A 19,442-nucleotide genomic window follows, 5' to 3' on the forward strand; every position below is an offset into this window, starting at 1 on the left:
TTTAATTTAATAATAATCTGTGGTCAAAGTAGACCTCTCTTTAAGTTAAGTTAAATGGATAAACCCCTTCACTCCATTTGTCATATTAATTTCAACAAGAACCACACACACGACTCATTTTTCAAGGCCATTATAATCAAATTGTTTACCTCAGTACATCTGAGTTGTGAGCGGGGGGGGGGGGGGGCGAGAGGGGGGCGAGCTGCCTATCGAGAAAATTTATTCTGTACAGACGAGAAGCACAGCATATATTTAGATTTAGCCACTGCCCAGTTTCGCTTTGCAGCTAATAAGATTCCTGACACATAGCTTAGACTTCTGCATTTAGTGTTTAAAATTTCTATTCGATGAAAAACTTCAACAGGCATTAGTAATTAAAAGAGCACTCGAACCTTTGCAAATAATAATAGAATCTTGATGCTTTGGCTGATACTATTCTAGCAATTTCCTTTGAAATGTCAATCACAATTCATAAAACTTGTAATATATACTGCTTTGTTGTTGGACAGTAGGTTACGATTTTTCAATTTCTTTCTAAGCTTTAACCTGCAGCTGTCTGAACAGAGCACTGTGCTTCAATGAATCCCATACTATATTTTCAGATCTTTCATTATTTCAGTAAACTTCGTTACACAACCAGATTAAGTTATGAGTGCTATAATGCAAAACCAGTCATGGAAACTGACAATGGCTGGGAAAGCAGAGTGCTGACCACATGCCCCTCTGTATCCGCATTTGATGATGCAGCTGGTCAGAACTGTTTTTTATTACAATTCATAAACAGTGCTCAAGACTTCTCCTTTATGTATTTGTGAATGTAATTCTGACACTTAGCCACAAATATTTAATTACTCATCATAACAATGGCCTCTGAGATTTTAGGCTGATAATTTGTGCGGGACTACAATGTATTTGATGGGATCAAAAAATGTTTCTGCCAAAGTAGCTGTCCAATAACATATTCATTCACTGTCAAATCTTCAAGACCGACTATGAGGTAAACAAAGACTTGCTTAGTTTAGGAATATACAACTAAATTGAGAAATATTCAGCTGTTTTTATCTGATCCATAATTCCTACAGTAGCCATCAGCTCTAACATTTCATTTTGATTATAGTTTTGAAGCCATTTGTAACCATCTCTTTGTAAACAAGTTTCTGATTGTGCTACATCTGCTCGAACCTATAAATATGTCATAATATTGATAACTTTCACCATTGTTGAATCTCCATATTGAGAGACCCTGTCTCGCCAAAGCCTTTAATGCGCTAATATTCTCAGTATCAGGGTTCGATAGATGAAATTTGTTTCAACCGAAATGATGACATTGATTGACCAATGACAATAGTTTCGATATTTTCTAATGCTTAAATGGAATTAATATTAGAAGCGCTTTTAACATGAGTTCACTCTTTTCCATGTTCCCAGTCTGAGGATTCATCATCAGTCAATGTTTTTCCGGTTTTATTGCCAGTCAGTCAGAAGGACTGTTTACTTTAGTTCACACACATCACCACGGATTTGACAAATTCCATTATTATGTTTGTTATGTTGATGGCATGGAATTTTGGATTGCCCATTAAAAACCATATGAAAGACATGGATGTTCTGCATTACTACAAATTTTTCATTTATATTTCAGGTACGTAATATATTTTGAAAATTCAAGGTCGTGTTTGTCAGAGGTAACAAACTGCTTATTAAAATCACTATGATCCTTTTTGTAAAGCAGAAATTTAAGCTGTTTGCTTTGGAGTATACAATTCAAGCACTACGTCCTTCGATTTGCGTTGTAGTTCTTAAGTTGGCTCAAACAAGAATAGTACTTTCACTATTCTCAATTACCGAAAATGTTTTAAAAAGCTAAAAACTAGCTGATTTTATAGTACACTTATGATTTTCATTGTGAGATGCATCGAAATGTCCATCATTGAAGACTCTAAAGTATATACGTTTCAAAGATAGTGCATGATTCTCTTATGTTTTCAGCTACCGAATTGCGCCTTTTATTTTCTCCTAATTTTCGTTTTGCTTCTCACCGCAAATCTATCCATATCTGTTTTAAGTATTACTACAATCAAATTTTCTATAATGAAAGACTCTTCCACGTATTGTAGAAAGTATCTCACTTAATTATAATATTCTTGGATAACTGAGATAAATTGCACTTGATAATACAACAATACAAGTATCGAAGGAAAGAAAAACGTTTACTAATATTCTTATGCTATAAGTGCATCAGAAAATTGGCTAGCCGCAGCTAAAGACAAACAGTCTGATGAAAATTAAGTTCACTAATTCTTTTTATACCGTAAAATTGGAGCGTGAAGTGTCAGATAATAAGGGCTTAATAGCTTTAAAACCACTTTTACTGTTTATCTGTTGTAAGGTCTCAGAATAAACATTCAATTTCCCAAAATTAAAAAAAATAAGTGTAACGCTTTTCTGTGCCATATATTCTCATTTGTGTTTCAGTTTATTTATCTGGATCATATATTTTCATAATAACAAGTGTTTGTACACTGAGAGAGCATTGGCAGAGCTGTTCCAGCCAGAACAGCTGCTACACCTTGAGTAAGCTGTTGTCCCATTTGGGACGGCAGCGTTCAAATATATATAAGGCAGCTGTTACACTAGAAGGATATGTTAGTAACGGACACAAGTACCTGACACTGCTGCCATACTTTGGATTAGCTACACAACCATTTAGGAGAGGGGGCTGCTCTCCAGTGTCGAAGCACTTGGGTAATTGTTTGGAAGAGCAGTCCTCCCAGAAGTAGAAGGAAACTTGCACTAAGACATAAGTACGCAGGGTGGGGAAAATATGGGAACACCACAAACACAGCACATCACATTGCTTCATACAGAGTAGGAAAACCGTGGGGATGCAAAGTAGCTTCCAGTCGTCTCGAAATGGATAAATACAGGTCCTATACGGTTTTCAAGAGAATCTTATACTATTCTTTCTGCAAAATAGTGACAGTTTCAGGTGATGAAGACGGAGGTAGATAGCAATCATGTACCCTTCTCTCAAAACTAGACCAGGAAGGCTCAATAATATTGACATCTGGCGAAGCAGTGGCCAGGGGGAATTTGACAGTTCATTCTCATGCTCACAGAACCAGATCTGGACGATGTGAGCTATGTGAACAGAGACTCTCTCGTCTTGGAGCACAGCATCACCATTGGAAAACAAGCATTGTCCGTGGGATGGATCTGACCAGCCAAAATGGTCACGGAAGACTCGGCATGTAACCTCTGTGTGTGACACAGTACTCATTAAAGCCTGTGCTATGGTAAGTGAGCGGGGTTCACCTTATGAGAAAGGATTTTCGTATAGTTATCGACCGCGTGTACCTGAATGGTGGCAAATCAGACTTGCATCCACTCTGTAATAACAATGATCCATCAAGCAAGTTCGAAATTCAATTACACGTCAGGATGGACCAAAAGCAACCCAGAAGATGCTACTAATGTGATAATAATACGGTCGCCTGCCTAATTAGGCATTAACTGAGTTTCTTCCCTGTACAAGTTGGTATATATTCATGCAAAACACCAAGTAGTAACACTGCATAATATAGTAGAATTTTAGAACCAGAAAATCTATTGCACTGATAGTTTCACATTCTGTACTGATATGGAAAAACCATGAATTCATAACACTACACTATAATGTATACTACAAAACTTTATACCGTCTATTAATCCAATTAAAATCGGGCATAGGTTACCCTAGAAATAGCACTTTTGTGCCATACACAAAATGTGCTTGTATCGATGCGGCGGTTGGCGGGCAGCGAGGTGGTGAGGCACAGAGCACACATACAGTCACAGCTGTGGCTCTAGATGTATCAGCACTTTAATTCTTCTTAGCATCGCAGTACTTTTCCATTTAGTGCCCATGGAATTTTGCCATGCTGTATGGGCGTTGGAACAGCATACCCGAGGTTCAGTGAAGCTATGTCTTCCAGGAGATCCTCCTTGCTCCAGAAGGTGTTGCTCAAACCAATGCCGAACACCAACTACTACTGCTGAGCCCTTTGTGCCGGGCAGTGCCCACTTGCATTTTCCTGTGCTCCCCTGCCATCCACTTTTTACCGCTCCCTTACAGACAGGGTATTCACCCAAGGTTTTGCATTCTACATATCCTAACACATTGCCTACGTATGGACCAGACGCACAGTTACAATTTTAAACATCTTACAACAGTTTAAAAATTTGTTACATTTCAATTCTATTACAATATTGCTTGACATTTGACATAAACATTAATATTCACACTGAAATTTGTTTACATATTTCTTAACACAATGGTATGAAACAAAAAAAAATGAAATCAGAAAATTAATTGAAACTTCCTGGCAGATTAAAACTGTGTGCCCGACCGAGACTCGAACTCGGGACCTTTGCCTCTCGCGGGCAAGTGCTCTACCAACTGAGCTACCGAAGCACGACTCATGCCCGGTCCTCACAGCTTTACTTCTGCCAAAGCTGTGAGGACCGGTTGTGAGTCATGCTTCGGTAGCTCAGTTGGTAGAGCACTTGCCCGCGAAAGGCAAAGGTCCCTAGTTCGAGTGTTGGTCGGGCACACAGTTTTAATCTGCCAGGAAGTTTCATATCAGTGCACACTCCGCTGCAGAGTGAAAATCTCATTCTGGAGAACATTAATTACACAAGTGTATCGAAAAATCAGAAGAAAAAATATTATTTATGTGTACAATAGTACAGCATCGTTGTTGTTACACATGCCCCTGTTTTCAGTAAATTTTACTAAGTGCAAATTTGATGGGAACACTGAACTTTATATTTATACAGGGGTTCTGAATCTTTGTGTGAGTGTACCATCATCAACTTTTATATCACAAAACTTCCTTTTACTCACATTATATAGGTCTACACTTTTTAATATATCGGGAACATTTACCTATCATTTGCTTAAGTGCATTTGGCACATTACAACCTCCTATCACAACATGATTTGAGTAGCAAATTACTTATTATTATTAAATTTCTCAGAGAAATAAAATCAAAATATGGAACACAAACACTTAACTACAAAGCATATACAAATACCTATATACACTATAAAACAATTTGTTGCTGCTTGCATTGAATGGCAGTCCATTTCCTTATCTACTAATAAACACTCAATACTATTTAGAAAAATCTCTGCATATATTTTCTGCCAATTATTCAGATTTGGGCAGTCCATTTCGCATCATTTTATCACATCACCTGTACCACACTTACAATTCTGCTTTGACTATTTATCTGACCACTTTGGTGTTTGGCAGTCCTTTATATCACGGCTCACGTACTGCCCACTTTGATTTTTGGCAGTCCCATCTTTTATTTGGCTTGGGGAATTTGCTTTTTCTTTTCAGCCCTTTTTTCCATACACCTTTACATTTATAGTACATTTGGTAATCTGAAACTTACATAAGTACATTAGCACACTGACAATGGTATACATATATTTACAAATACTGGTTACATTTAGAATAAAATAATTTCATCGTTAGATACAGCACACTTACTACAGATTGCTTTCTGAGTGGAGTTAGGTCACTCACTCCTAGGAACATACAGTTGCAGGTCCACAACGTTTCTTACACCTAAATGTCTCTTGGATTTTGGGTAGATCAGGTAGTAAGAATTATCATGTGGAATGTTCTGTATTATATATGGTCCATTATAAATATATTTAAATTTGGAAATTTCATGGTTCAGTTCACTAGTTTTTTCATGGGTTTTTAAAAGAACATAATCCCCAAATTTAAATTTTGAAACTTTCAGGTTTTTATCATGTCTTTTAGATCTAGATTCAGCTTTTTGCTTTGCCCTTTTTCTGACTGATTCTTTCTTTTGACTCAACCCCATGCTTGTACAAGGTGGAAACTCTAGTTTTTCCTCAATTAAACTTTTACTTTTGGTGCCTAACAAAATTTCTTCCGGTGGGAATCCAGTAGACTCATGATGTAAGGTGTTCATGACATTCTCAAAGTCCAATATAAATCTGCCCCAGGCTCTAAATCATGCCCCTTCCTGTTTTTTCCACAACGCACCTTGGTTGACTGTGACATTGTCCCAAGATACGTTCCTGACCTGTGAACCATTTATATCTGGTGGCTTTCTAGGTTTCTGGGGTTCAAAGTCTTTACTTACTTCAACACTTTGCAAAATAGACACTGAGTCGTCAGGTGGCTCTTTCTTTCTGGGTTGAGTCTTAACATCTGGGTTTTGCTTTGAAGCTTTGTTATCAGTAGGTAAAATATCGCAGTTAGTCGTATTTCCATTGCTTTCACTAGTACCGAAATACTCGTCATCTGAACTATCGGCAGCATCCGACCATTCTGGATCGCTTTTAGGTTCTAACATAAAAGCTTTTCTGAGACAGGCACTAAGTTCTTCCTCTGCATTTTCGTCAGGCTTTGATTTTAACTCAATATCCTCTTTTGACAAAACGGCCTCATTATCAGCTTTACTCACATCCACTGTTACTTCATATTTAGTGTAATGCTCGTGAACTTCAGTTACTCGTAGGTAATTACTTGCCCCTTCCCCACGGTGCCTTTCGGTAACAGCTTGTTCTGTTGGCGGATCGTTAACAGAAGCTACTTCCTCGTCGATGCTTAGGATTTCATCCTCCAATTCCTTCCTATCTTTAACCATCGTCCGATTGGCAGCACGCGTACTTTGCGTGGCGCTATTTACTCTCTCCTCTTTAAATTCGGGCCAGTTCATCGTATCGACGTTCCTATTATTTCCTTTTCCACTAATTAATATCCTTGCCTCATATTCCTTCTTAAAATCCTCCCACTCACATAGCTTGAGGCCCTTGTACAGATCGTCGATCTGCACACGCCAGTCAGTTACTTCTGCTAATTCATTCTTGCCATTTACTTCATTGTTAACACTGCTAACCGCACCTCTCTGTGTATTCACTGTTCCATCCACTATTTCCTTCGCCACAGAATTACCACTCGTAATGTATTCGCCAGCTCTTATGGCAATGTTCGTACCTAATTCTGCCGCCTTGTTAGCGGCTTCTCTATGAACAGCTGATCTGCTAGACTGGGCCGTTGCCCTCTGATGCTCCCCTCGCCTGTTAAGATGTAGAGCACTGCGCGGCGAAGATGAATCATCTGCGCACGCACCTGACGCTTGTTTTGCAACAACACACTGCCTCATTCCACGCCTGTCCCTAAGCTGTCTCATAACTTTACTGTCAGTCCGGTAATGTTTCTTAAATCGGGGCCGGTATGTTTTGTCCACTTCCGTTTGGCCCGCAACGTTCGCGGAAATCAGTTTTCCGCGTCGTTATTATTTTGCGCGGTGTATCCTCTACCGTGACCTGGATAACCCCCTCTTCCTCTTCCTCTGCCTCTACCTCTCTGTATCATGTTGACGCGAAAACCATCGCCGTCATTCCTCTCGTCATTATTGCGGTTATTCCTGTTACTAAAATTCTGATAATTGGCACGACTTTCGCGTCAGTGGTCTTCGTCTTCGACCCTTTCGAGAAACTCTTGGAAGCTGTGATGATTGCTTCCCACATATCTCTTCGAATCTTCTGGAAGCTTTTTATATAGCTCCCATACGATTTCAGAATCGGATCTTGTCCCTCTTAAATGTGTCAACTTTTGGTACCAATATTCGCAGAAATCTTTCAAAGAATTCCAGCCCCTGTTACCATTAAGTTTGGCCATGATAAACTCGTACCGCAAATGATCCTGTTTTTGTTTGGACCAGCATTCTTCCTTAAAATTTTGTTTAAACTCTTCGAACGTCATTAGTTCGGTATTCAAGTTAATTCCCCAGTACTTAGCGTCACCTGCTAAGGCGTTAATTACTACGTTTATCTTCTCCTGACCAGATAAGTGTTTAGGAAACATTCTCTCGCAATTTTTGATGAAATCCAACGGATGCCAGCCGTTATGTTTTTTGGCGGGATCGAAGCGCTCCTCACCTTCCAACAGTTTCGTAAGTGGCGTGCCATTACGGACAACATCAGGCCTATCTTTGATTTTACTCTCGAGATCGAAAATTTTGCCTTGAATTTTCGATGTATTTTGTTCACACTTTTGTACACATCCAGTAACTTTTTCGCCTAAATCCCTTTCAGTATCTGAAACTGCCTTTTTCAACTGTGAGTTTCCATGTTGGCATTCGTTTACGATCTCAGTTTTAAGACCGAAAACTTTTTCGTCTACTTTTGTTTCAAATACAGGCTCTACTTTCTCTTGGATGTTGAGAATTTCAACATAAAACCTACTGTTAATGTTGTCAATTTCCCCCTGCATAGTATTCATATTTTTATTAATTGTGTCAATTTCAGATTTCATAATATTTATTGCAGAATTAAAATTACCCACTTTTTGTTCTACCTGTTCTATTTGTTTACTAATTTTAATTCCTTCTTCTTCGATCTGTGCTTTAAGCTGACCATTCTGTGTTTTGAGCTGATCAACGTGTGTTGAGCTGACTATTTTGTCCTGCAATTTGTTTGGTTACTCGTTCAAATAAGTCGTTCATGCTTAAAATTTTCACACTGTCTTGTTCTACGGAATCGGTGCATTTCGATCCTACTTCAAAATTTTCTTTCAGTTCTTTCTTTATCTGTGGTGAATCAAACATGTTAGCGGATTCGTTCACATACCCACTATCGTCTACAAAGCCATCCTCTACTTCCTGTTTTATTCCTTGCTGTGTTCGAGGCGATCTCGACATTTCAATCTGTTCGTTAACATGTTCGTGGTATTGTATGTACGCCAATTGTCTACCGCTAACGCCATCTGTTATCTGCCCGCGTAAACTCCTGCCATTGCCAGCCGCATCTTCCATTACGCACGGCACATCTACTGTGTCTACGTTCTTGCCCATACTGAACGCAAATTACACCTCACTACCGTGCTTGACGTTCACTGCTATTTGCTTTACTGAGTATTATTGCAATTCGTGCCACTGAACATCCACTGTTCGGTATTCACTTTAATTTGTGACCGAAAGTAACTGGATGTCCTGCCACCTGGAAGCCACTTGTAACCTCTGCACGTGACACAGTACTCGTTAAAGCCTGTGCTATGGTAAGTGAGCGGGGTTCACCTTATGAGAAAGGTTGCTAGAGAAAAAATGAAGACCTTGGATTTCAGCGCCCAGCAATCGTTGTAGCACCATGCCTATGGTAGGGTCACACACATCAGTGGTAACAGTCAGTTGAAAATCTGGGATAGAATGTGCGAGCGTGATGCGTTAGCGAAACACTCTTTGGTGCGTTCAAAAACATTTAACATATCCTCGGTCCATTCAATCTTCATTTTACCATTTTTGTTTTGATTTTATGACGCATCTGCGAGTGATGCTTCTAATGCTGTAAGGTAACTGCTTGTATTGTGTGGCGTCGCTAGAAATTTAAAATTCCGAGGAAACGTCGGTGTTTGTGGTAAGTTAATGGTAGTGGGAGCTGTTGTATGGCGTCTTCACTGTCTGGCGTTGGTTTGATGCCTGTGACACTGCTAAGTTTCCAAGGAAGTTGACTTACTTTTGATGTAGTTGAGATTTTTCATGAGTGATCAACACAGCGCTGTTTTGTAAAGTTCTCAGAACTTGATAGAGGTGTACCTCATGTTCCTCATGGGTGACAGAATAAGGATGTCACTGACCTATATATAGTAGTGATCGGAGTGGAAGAGGATGTTGTCAATGAATAGTTTCCAAATCTGTGCTGCGTTTTCCAACCTGTAAAACATGAAAAGGTATTTGTACGGGGTGAAGACTGTGATAATTGCTACTTTCGCGATTTCATCGTCGTGCATAGGGAATTGTAAATAGGTTTTTATACATTTAACTACAATAAAGGTGGATATGCCTGCCAGTGTATGAGTAAAATCTTGTGTATTTGGTACTGAGTAAATGTCATGCAGTTTACAGATGTTGAGATCAATGTAACCGACTCAAAGGGGCTAGTGCCATCTTTCTTTTGTACTAATTTGATGAGCAATGACCACAAGCTGTCGGACAGATGGACAATGTCAGCTTCCAGTATCTCATCAGTCGCTTTTTTAGCAGCATACAAGTTAGCCAAGCTAGTCGGCCATGCTTTATACTTTACAGGTGTACCATTTGTTGTTAAGATTCGGTGCACAGTGGATTGTACGTGCTCTAGTCTTCATTATGTTGGGCTTTCAGAATAAAGTGGAGGCAGTACACAAGGTGAAGCAGATAGTGTGGTAGTAACGTTCGTGCTATGCAACAGAGTCAGTGGTGTGGACATGTGCGTGCATGTGTCCATGTGATGTTTGGTGCCGTGTGTGGTGATGACTGCCACAGCTGTTAACAAACTGATGGGTGGGCAGTCGAAGTGTTATTGATGTGGCCGAGCGGTTCTAGGCGCTACAAAAAAAATGGTTCAAATGGCTCTGAGCACTATGGGACTTATCATCTATGGTCATCAGTCCCCTAGAACTTAGAACTACTTAAACCTAACTAACCTAAGGACATCACACAACACCCAGTCATCACAAGGCAGAGAAAATCCCTGACCCCGCCGGGAATCGAACACGGGAACCCGGGCGTGGGAAGCGAGAACGCTACCTCACGACCACGAGCTGCGGACTAGGCGCTGCAGTCTGGAACCGTGCAACCGCTACGCTCGCAGGTTCAAATCCTGCCTCGGGCATGGATGTATGTGATGTCCTTAGGTTAGTTAAGTTTAAGTAGTTCTAAGTTCTAGGGGACTGATGACCTCAGGAGTTAAGTCCCATAGTGCTCAGAGCCATTTGAACCATTTGTTATCGATGTATTGGAGTAGGGAAGCATTTTTTCACACAGAATGTATCATATTCATCAGACTGTTATCAAAATGCTAATGCATTACAAGATGTTTCTGTGTCATCGTGACACACTCACGGAGTATGGAGTCATACATAGAACTGTTGTCGAGTTACCAGGCAGTTGTGATGGTAGGCGGGACTCCGAAATGACGACGAAAATCGATGCCCAACACACATTCGGTGACATTGGTGATGTAGAATATTCATGTGAGTTGGTGTTGACTTGAGAGGTATAGATTTCATGTCATGGATCACACATTCTGATTGTGGGGTTGCTAACTGCATGCTGTTGGAGTGGTTACATGCTCTCAGCTGTTGCTGTGTCATTTCATGGTACGGAGAATATCAGAACCAGTGTTGACAAGGAAGTATATACCAGAATTCAGATCGTGGAGGTATTACCTGTATCCTCGGTGAGCATTCGAGGAGGTGTGTATTTGTGACACAAGTAGCAGATGGTGGCGACTTGATGTAGTTTTGCAAGTCAGAATGCCTGTAATTCTTCACACTTGCTGTTTGAGAAATTGTAAGGGGCATGGCATTTGCTTGAAGCATTGCCGAACTGGTTGAAGTACCACTAGTCTAGTAACTTTGAATCAGCTACTGCACCCTTCGTTGCATTGTTCGGTGCTGCCACTGTGCAGTGAAGGTGGCATCACTGTCAGTGAAATTTGGCTGCGCTCAGCACTGTCCAGCACATGGAGGGGGTTGTCAATTTGTAGAGTGCTGTGTGGGTGCTGTGGCTACCTGGTTGATACTGTGCCTATCCTGTAATAACATAAACAAACTATCTGCGAGCGCCAAGCGTTTTCCAGCGGCTCTGTGTCATGTGGTATTAGTCTTATCTGTATCTGCTTCCTTAGTTTGATGATGCAGGGCGTCCATAAAGTGGATCGTAGATGGTGCCAAAGTTTCGATGGTGTCTCGTCTTTGAGCTGTTCACCATGCAGAGTTTGTTTAATTGCTGCTCTGGTGTTTGTATAATCTTTGCCAAACCATAGCACCAGCTGTTCTGTTCCATAGTACTCTCAGTTGAGACACAAGTTTGGGTGAATGCGAATGTCTGAAGGGTGGTGTTATCACTGTCGTCCAGTTCAGTGTTGAAAGCATGGGAGGTTGTGCCGAGGTAACGAATGCAGAGCCCAGTGCATCATCATGCCCAACAGTTTGTGCCTGCATGCATGAGATGGGCGTGAGTTCAGACACATCATACAACGTGGGAGGAGTGGACAATGTGTGAAATATATCACAGTCAATGGCGAGTTCCACTTCATTGGTTGGTACACGCTGATATGGATAGTAACTTATTGTTCAGGGATGCGAATGTGGGATGCATAAACGTTTGGGCAAAACATGTTTAACAGTAGACACAATTGTTTCATGAAATTGTTTGTTATTAGACTCAGTTACCACATGTTGATTCACTGCATTGGGGTGTGAATTCGCAGTGTAATATTGTTCAACGTCTAGCAATAGGCTGTCTGTTGTCAGCTATTGTTGTGACGAGCTATTTGTTGTTCCAGCAGTTGGTGTATCATTTAACTTTGTGCAGCACTTAAATTATATCACTGGATTGTTTTGAGCACAGTAATTACACTGTCAGTGCATTTCACACGAGGTTTATCCAGATGGGATGGTGTGTGCAGCTGGTGGCATTGCAAATTCAACAAAAGATGCTTGCATTGTTGATAGATAGCAGACCGTTCATGATGAAAATTCGGTTACTGCTTGTCACGGTGTATGGAAGATTACTATTTTGCTAGAATTCACTATGAGGCGGTAAGAATACACTATTAACAAGACGAGAAGGACGATATAGAAATGAAAAGTACAATACAAGAAGCACATCTGTATATACAGACACAGCCCAGAACACACTCCAGTCTTTGGTCTAGTCACAGATGTTGCAGTCCTTACTCACTAGCTGTGTTTGTAGGTTTTTATACCCTCACCCACTTAGCTCCTACATGATGCACTCATAACTGCACAGAACACTGTTCTGACTATGACCGACAAGTGCAAGCATGCCTGAATCTAAGCCAGGGCCATAAGATGTGAGTTCTTCAGACACAAGTTCTGCTCAAAACTAAGAACAAGCTGAAGCAGTACAAGTACCTAACACTGATGATTTGACAGGACCTGTAATTAGTACTAAAAATTCGTCAGTTTCATGTGTTTCTGATGCAACTACTGAAATTGCAACAATAGAAGAAACTGTAATCACGTCAATTTCGCCAGACCTTCTTGGAAACTATGTTGGAAAATGGCGTGAAAAAATAGGTTGAAACATGCAATTGCTGTTAATATGGTGAGGTCCTGGACTTCATTGAAAAGCCAACAGTTGCATACACATTTCAACCAGAGTGAGACACAGACTCCACCAAGATGATAGAATTGTCAAGGGGGCAGCTAATGGAGAAATGGTTTTGGTGCACATTAGCAAATAGTTAAAAAGTTGTACAGACTTAGTTGGCTTATTCTCCTTCTAGAGCATCATTGTTTTACGTCTGTTGTTGTTTGAGAATGCATACTCACCAAATGCGTGAAAGCTTTACTCCTTTGACAGGTTTAATATAAGTGGAAACTGAACTCCATGATCAGCAACTGTGAATCGGGTGCTATACGCAACCAAAAGGTTTGCAGACGGAAGGAATTGGAAACAATACAGCAGAAAGGACAAACTATTGATAAAAAAGAGCAAGAAGTAGTGGCAAATGAAATAGAAAAGGCTTTAAATTCTAACCAGAATGTTTGATATAATAAGATTCCTGGCAAAACAAAATTTGGCCCTATGTGGCCAAAGGGAAGATCTCGCTAGTGCCAACAGAGGCAACTTTACAGAACCGATGCATCGATGGGACAGTATGATCCTGTTCTCCTAGAATATTTTGTAAGACTAAAAGTGGGCCAAAAAATTTAAATTACATGCCACAAGAAATTCAAGACAAGTTTATTGAAATTGTAGGGAATAAAGTTCGCCAAAAATTATAGTTCAGGTTCAGAAGGCCAAGTATTATTCCATGATGTTCGACGTACCTCAGATATTTCTCACAAAGATCAAACAAGCAAGTATTACGAGCTGTGATGATAGAATCCTTAAGTATGGGTAATGGTATCTCTTATAAGTTTCATAAAAACAAAACAGCTGATGGTAAAAATGAGATGATGCTAAGTAAGCTCAACACTCTTGCACTTGACATTATGAGTTGTAGACAGCAAGCTTATGACAATGCTGCTACAGTGGCAGGAAGACAGCCAGGTGTAAAGCAAAGAATAAAATATATCTATCCTAATGCTGTATTTGTGCCCTGCTTAAACCACTCATTGAATCTAGTTTGTTTGTGGGCAGTTCTAGTGGAGATGGATTTGGTGACTTTCTTTGGCATATTAGAATGATGTTATGCTTTCTTTTCTGTTCCACATACTACTGGCAGGTCCTGTTGCTGCTTCAGGCAAGAGTTTGAAGAAGATTCAGGACACACTTTGGAGCACAAGAAGTGATGCAGCAAACATGACACGAAACATTACAACGACGTTTTGACAATGCTGCAGAAGCTAACAGAAATAGGCGAAAGCTTGATCATATGAACAGATGCAGGAACTTTGTTAGTCACAATGCGGTCATTTTCGTTTGTATGTTTCTGGGGTCTCTGGCAAATGGTGCAGTATGAAATAAATGACGAACAAAATTATTTGTAAAATGAGGTACTTAACCTTAGTAGTAGGGCAACAAGGACATCAGCACGAATTATAAGTGGGGGGTTGCCTACATTCAGGGGTAGGTATACATTCAATTCCAAACACATTGTTCTCTTTAGAGGTCTTTGACCTATTGTTCTGCTAAGAGGATTATGACCCTTAGGGATAATCTTTGGTTTTGATTGACAGGTCCTTAATTTATTTTTCCTCCACCCCTCCCCTCCCCCTCCTGCTCCCAACCCACCAAGAAACCTCCAACCCTCCCCCTTTCTCATCTCTGATACAGGTACACTTTCAGTTCAGAGTTATTTGAATAGCCCCCCCCCCACTCTATTAATCTGATTTTCTACTTAATTAAATTGGTTTGTTAACTAATCCCTCCTCCTCTGGTAAACCCCCAACCCTCCCTTTCCCTCTTCCCTTCTCCTACCTGGAAACTGGCGGAAAAAAGACTCAGCTGATTGGCTATTTGGTGGGAAATCGATTGCAGTGTATGGAATATTTCTTAAACAATTTAGACAATGTGTGGAATATTGTTTATTTATTTATAGTAGTGTATGGAATATAGTTTATTTATTTATTTAAAGAATTTGGTGGGAAATCAGTTGCAGTGTATAGAATATTGTTTAAACAATTTAGACAATGTGTGCAACATTGTTTATTTAAGTAGTTTATGGGATACAAGCGATGTTTGTAATATAATTTATTCATTTAGTTAAAGAATTTGTCGGGAAACTGACTGTAATTGGGATACTGTTTATTTGAACAGTTTGTTGTACAAGGCAGTATGGAATATTTAAACAATTGTGGCGCTTTTTTATTCCGATTGCCCTGGGAAACATTGAGTGGGCCTAGTTTATAACTGCTGCCAGAGTCAGGGATATTAAGACTCTTACTTTTTATTTCCCTCACTTTTCGAAGCACACTGGTGTATAAGCACAAATGGAAAAATCAGAACAACTGCATACCTAAAATTTCATGACATACTTCGAAACTCACTACCGCTTTCTGCAGACGGAAAAATTACGAAAATTTCAGCGGCAAACTATCCTATACAGATCGAAAGACATAAATACATACTGCACTGACAGTTAAACCCTGCAAAAGGGGTCTACTTATCATGAATGGAATGAAATGTGGTACAGTAGCCACCGTTTGAGATCTCCTGTTTGTGTGTCTATCGTCAGGACGTCGTCACGAAGGTCAAAAGAGCCTATTGTCCTAATTACAGATCATGTTACTTAATTCCACCGACCATCGACAGAATATCGGCCTCCTTTGATCTCCGCCCCCCAAACAAAGCATCAAGTGGGGTATTCGGTTGATCGGCAAATTCCAGACTCGCTTCATGTCTTTGTCTCTCTCAAGAGGCCACTCCCTGTTTGTATGTGTGAACCAACGTCTCCAAACACGAAGACGGTGGTTTTCATCTCTCCTCAGAATTCGATATTCTTTTTTTACTTTATATCACTGACCACCTGCTCCATTGACTCAATACATGTATATTTAATAGAATCACTACATATGCTCGATGCCGGCACACAGATGGTATTTGTTTTCGATACATTGGAAGAGACTGATGCGGTAAAAATCTTATTGGGTTCTCTGTCGGATGCAGTTAGTGCATCTTAATAGTCTGTAGTTTTTCTCTGTTGGATGGTACAAAATAACAATGATAGAATGTATAAGTGACAGACGTGAATGCACCCTGCGAAACGCAGATTTCCTTTGGACTGTAGTACCTGTATGTAGCTTGGAAATGCATCGAAATGCAGTAGCATTTTAGTCGTCCTTCTTCCTGTATGATGTAGAGTCTTCCTAATTTTCCCAATAAGAAACACCACCGTAATTGTTCATACTGTCTTTTATCTCTTTCATGCACAGGGGTATGAGACAAGTTTCGACCCTTATTGCACAAGACTTTTATTTGTTGAACAAATTTATAAAAAACTGGTTAAAAGTTGTATAATTACATTAGAATAAAAGTATTAATAGACATTATGATATATTTCAAAAGAGTCTTTCGAAAACAGAGGTCGTACATTATGTGTACCACCAACCTTCATGTTACATTGCAGTATTGGATGCAGTATCTGTTCTTGCATAAATAGAGGGGCCTGCCACTTCCTAAGCAGAGAAGTACTCACACTTTTGGGCACATGAGGTTTCTTTTTGCTAATCCCTACTGTATTGCTCAGGCACCTGCCTCTCTTTCTTGAAGCAACCAGGGTGTTGCTCACAAGATTCTGGACACTTCTCTCCAAACGTTCTTCATCGTCATTGTTTCAGGCTTCAGTTCCTTGTGCAGCGCAAAGGCATTCATGACACTTGCATCAATAAAGTACCAGAAGATACTAAGCCACGATACTCTTCCTATCAGTTTCATATGTTGACTTCCTTTGATCAAATTTACCAACACACTTCATAGTTTCAATGTAATCAGCTAGCAGTAGAGGGCAAGGCAGCTTTGTCACGGTTCCATCCTTTTCTTTCCACTGTACTACTGTTGTGGTTCTTGGGTCATGAAAGCTTGACAATAAATGCACTGTTCTTTTGTCCTGCAGTTTTACAATACACAACCCATTGACACTTGTAGCCCTGTCATATTCATTACATTTCAATTCTTTGTCTTGTTTCAGCTTATGTAGATTCTTTCTTCATATATTGACAGTACCACATGCATGTAATTTGTTTCCCTTTCAGATCCTCTATCAGTTGTACACTGGTAAAATAGCTGAAAACTCTATGTCTTTTTTCCCCTTCAAGACCTGTCAGAAGCTCCTTTAGTACCCTCTATCCAAGGCATTTTTCCGTTACGTTGCCCATTTTACCAGTATGAACATCGAATTTTAGTGCATAACCAGACTTGTCTGCTAACATCCACACTTTGTAGCCTCTTTTGATTGTTTTTTTTCTAGGTAAGATTTGTTTCAAGGATGACCTGCCTTTGAATTTGATCATTGACTCATCTACACCTACATATTCACTCAGATGATAGGCACTTTTGAAATTGTCATTCCGCCATAGACAAAAACGGTTGTAAGTTGTACAGCTTATCGTAACCCTCCTCACCTCACTTTGGCATGCAGCTGTTGCCATTTAGATGCAAATTAGACAAAAGCCACCCAAAACGATTAACAATCGTCATTGAACTAATGAAGGTATCATGAAGATTTGGCTCAGATCTCCAGTAATCCCTGTAACTGGCCTGTGGTTTTATGCCCATGAGAATGTTTAAGCCAAGAAAAGTTTCCATCTCCCTACATGTATTGTGCTTTTAAGGTTTCCCGTTTTTCTGGAACTCCTGTTCAGCATAAAGATTAGTCTGTATAACAATCCACTGATTTACATCATCAGATATGAGCAATTTGAACAAATTATAGGGAGTGGAATCCTCTAAGACTGTTACATGCGCAACAGCACCAGATGCTGAGGAAAAAGGTGGAAGTTGTTTGGGTTTTTCTGTTTTTCTGCACAAGCTGTTACATCTGTGGGAGTTGTATTTTAGTCACCTGCATTATGTGCTGGTACTTGCTCTGGATCAGCAGCTGAACTGGATACAGTTCCACCAGAACAGTGACATGACAAGTCCATTGTTTGATTGTGTATTTTCTCTTGAGAATCACTTTTGTCTGAAGAGCTTCTTTCAGAAATAACGATTCCTGAATGTAGTACACAGTAACCTGGGTCGTCATCACTAAAATCTGCATCTTCGTCCAACGAACTCTGACCTGAAGGTATTTCAGCATGGAGTATTGCCATTATCTCATCATCTTTCAGTACTTCCCTAAAGCATTCATTGTAAACTGACATGGAAGATAACGCCTCAAATTACATATATGAACTACAGTTACACTCGCATGCAATTTATTGCACAGACAATGAACAAAATGTGTAATACTACTTGTTATTCAAAGCAGCGTCTCAGTGGAGGAACGTTGATACTTGGCGGTACATATTTTGGATTCTGAATTATTCACGAAATACTCGTCTTCTGCAGAATATATCTAAGAACTGTGAGTTCTAGAGTGATTCTGAATGTATAACAGTCATTATCTTACCTGTAATAAACAGCTGAATTAACAATGTATCACGTAAAGGCGGAAACAATTACGCACTGAATCGCACTGAACAAAAGCCAGCAACACTGCGCACACTGCAGGAAACAACAATCGCGACAGACGGACTGCATGGAGCAACGCTACTTCTGACCTCTCTCTGTCATAGTGGGAACTACCAAATTACGTACAGTGGGTGGTTCAGAAAACATACTTTCATACTGAATGGGTCAGGATTTCACAATTAAGTGATACATTTTTTGTACCTCCACACACTGAAGCAAGGACGAATGGTGCTACACACGTTGTTCCACCTATCCTGAAAGAGTTATACTACCTCGTGTTGCAGGAGAAAGTTTCGTTTTGGCGCAGACCTTACACTTCATACACCGTTGGCGGAGACAGTACAACATGTTCCCATTTCCATCGAGTGGCCGAAACACGGTCCTGTCGCACTAACTCAGCTTACTCTGTTTTTACACAGGTTGCAGATGGTGGTAGATATGGCATTCTCTGACTTCTGCTCAGTTTCGACTTAAATTTGAACGATCACAAAGCAAAGCTACAGGGGTGGCGGAGAGAGGCTGAGAAGCAGTTACAAGATGCATAGCGACTTTCTAAAACCACTTTGGAGTTTTACTGTAGCAGATAGGTACGAAAAAGGTGACTCGTTTCGAGATATGAAAGTGCCACTAATATGATTCACTAGTGGCCGTAATCATTAAAAGACATCTCCATTGGCTCCAATGCAGGTATGTGGTTGAATGGAAAACTTGATTCCAAAGCGCCTACAGCGTTTCAACTAGAAAGCGTAACACTATCCGCGACTCTTGTGTGTACCTGTTGAACC

At 40.1% G+C, this 19,442-nt stretch overlaps 1 protein-coding gene across 1 annotated transcript; it reads right to left on the minus strand.

The window, feature by feature from the left end:
• Window positions 1-16,888: 16,888 nt before the first annotated feature.
• Window positions 16,889-17,790, minus strand: LOC124767604 (piggyBac transposable element-derived protein 4-like). Its single transcript, XM_047249151.1, has 4 exons — window positions 17,612-17,790; window positions 17,366-17,535; window positions 17,209-17,302; window positions 16,889-17,132 (listed from the first exon to the last, which is right to left on the minus strand). Exons 1-4 carry the CDS (start codon window positions 17,788-17,790, stop codon window positions 16,889-16,891), a joined length of 687 nt encoding a protein of 228 aa, XP_047105107.1.
• Window positions 17,791-19,442: the final 1,652 nt, after the last annotated feature.

The sequence above is a fragment of the Schistocerca piceifrons genome, chromosome 1, assembly GCF_021461385.2.
Source record: "Schistocerca piceifrons isolate TAMUIC-IGC-003096 chromosome 1, iqSchPice1.1, whole genome shotgun sequence".
NCBI classification, from domain to species: Eukaryota; Metazoa; Arthropoda; class Insecta; order Orthoptera; family Acrididae; genus Schistocerca; species Schistocerca piceifrons.

Excerpts from the sequence above, each read along its gene's own strand:
- LOC124767604 (XM_047249151.1), bottom strand. The coding sequence starts at position 17,790 with ATGGAAACTTTTCTTGGCTTAAACATTCTCATGGGCATAAAACCACAG. Across the intron at positions 17,303-17,365 it reads AAAATTCGATGTTCATACTG|GTCTTGAAGGGGAAAAAAGA; the intron begins GTAAAATGGGCA and ends AGCTTCTGACAG. Across the intron at positions 17,133-17,208 it reads AAACAAATTACATGCATGTG|GGCTACAAGTGTCAATGGGT; the intron begins GTACTGTCAATA and ends TGAATATGACAG.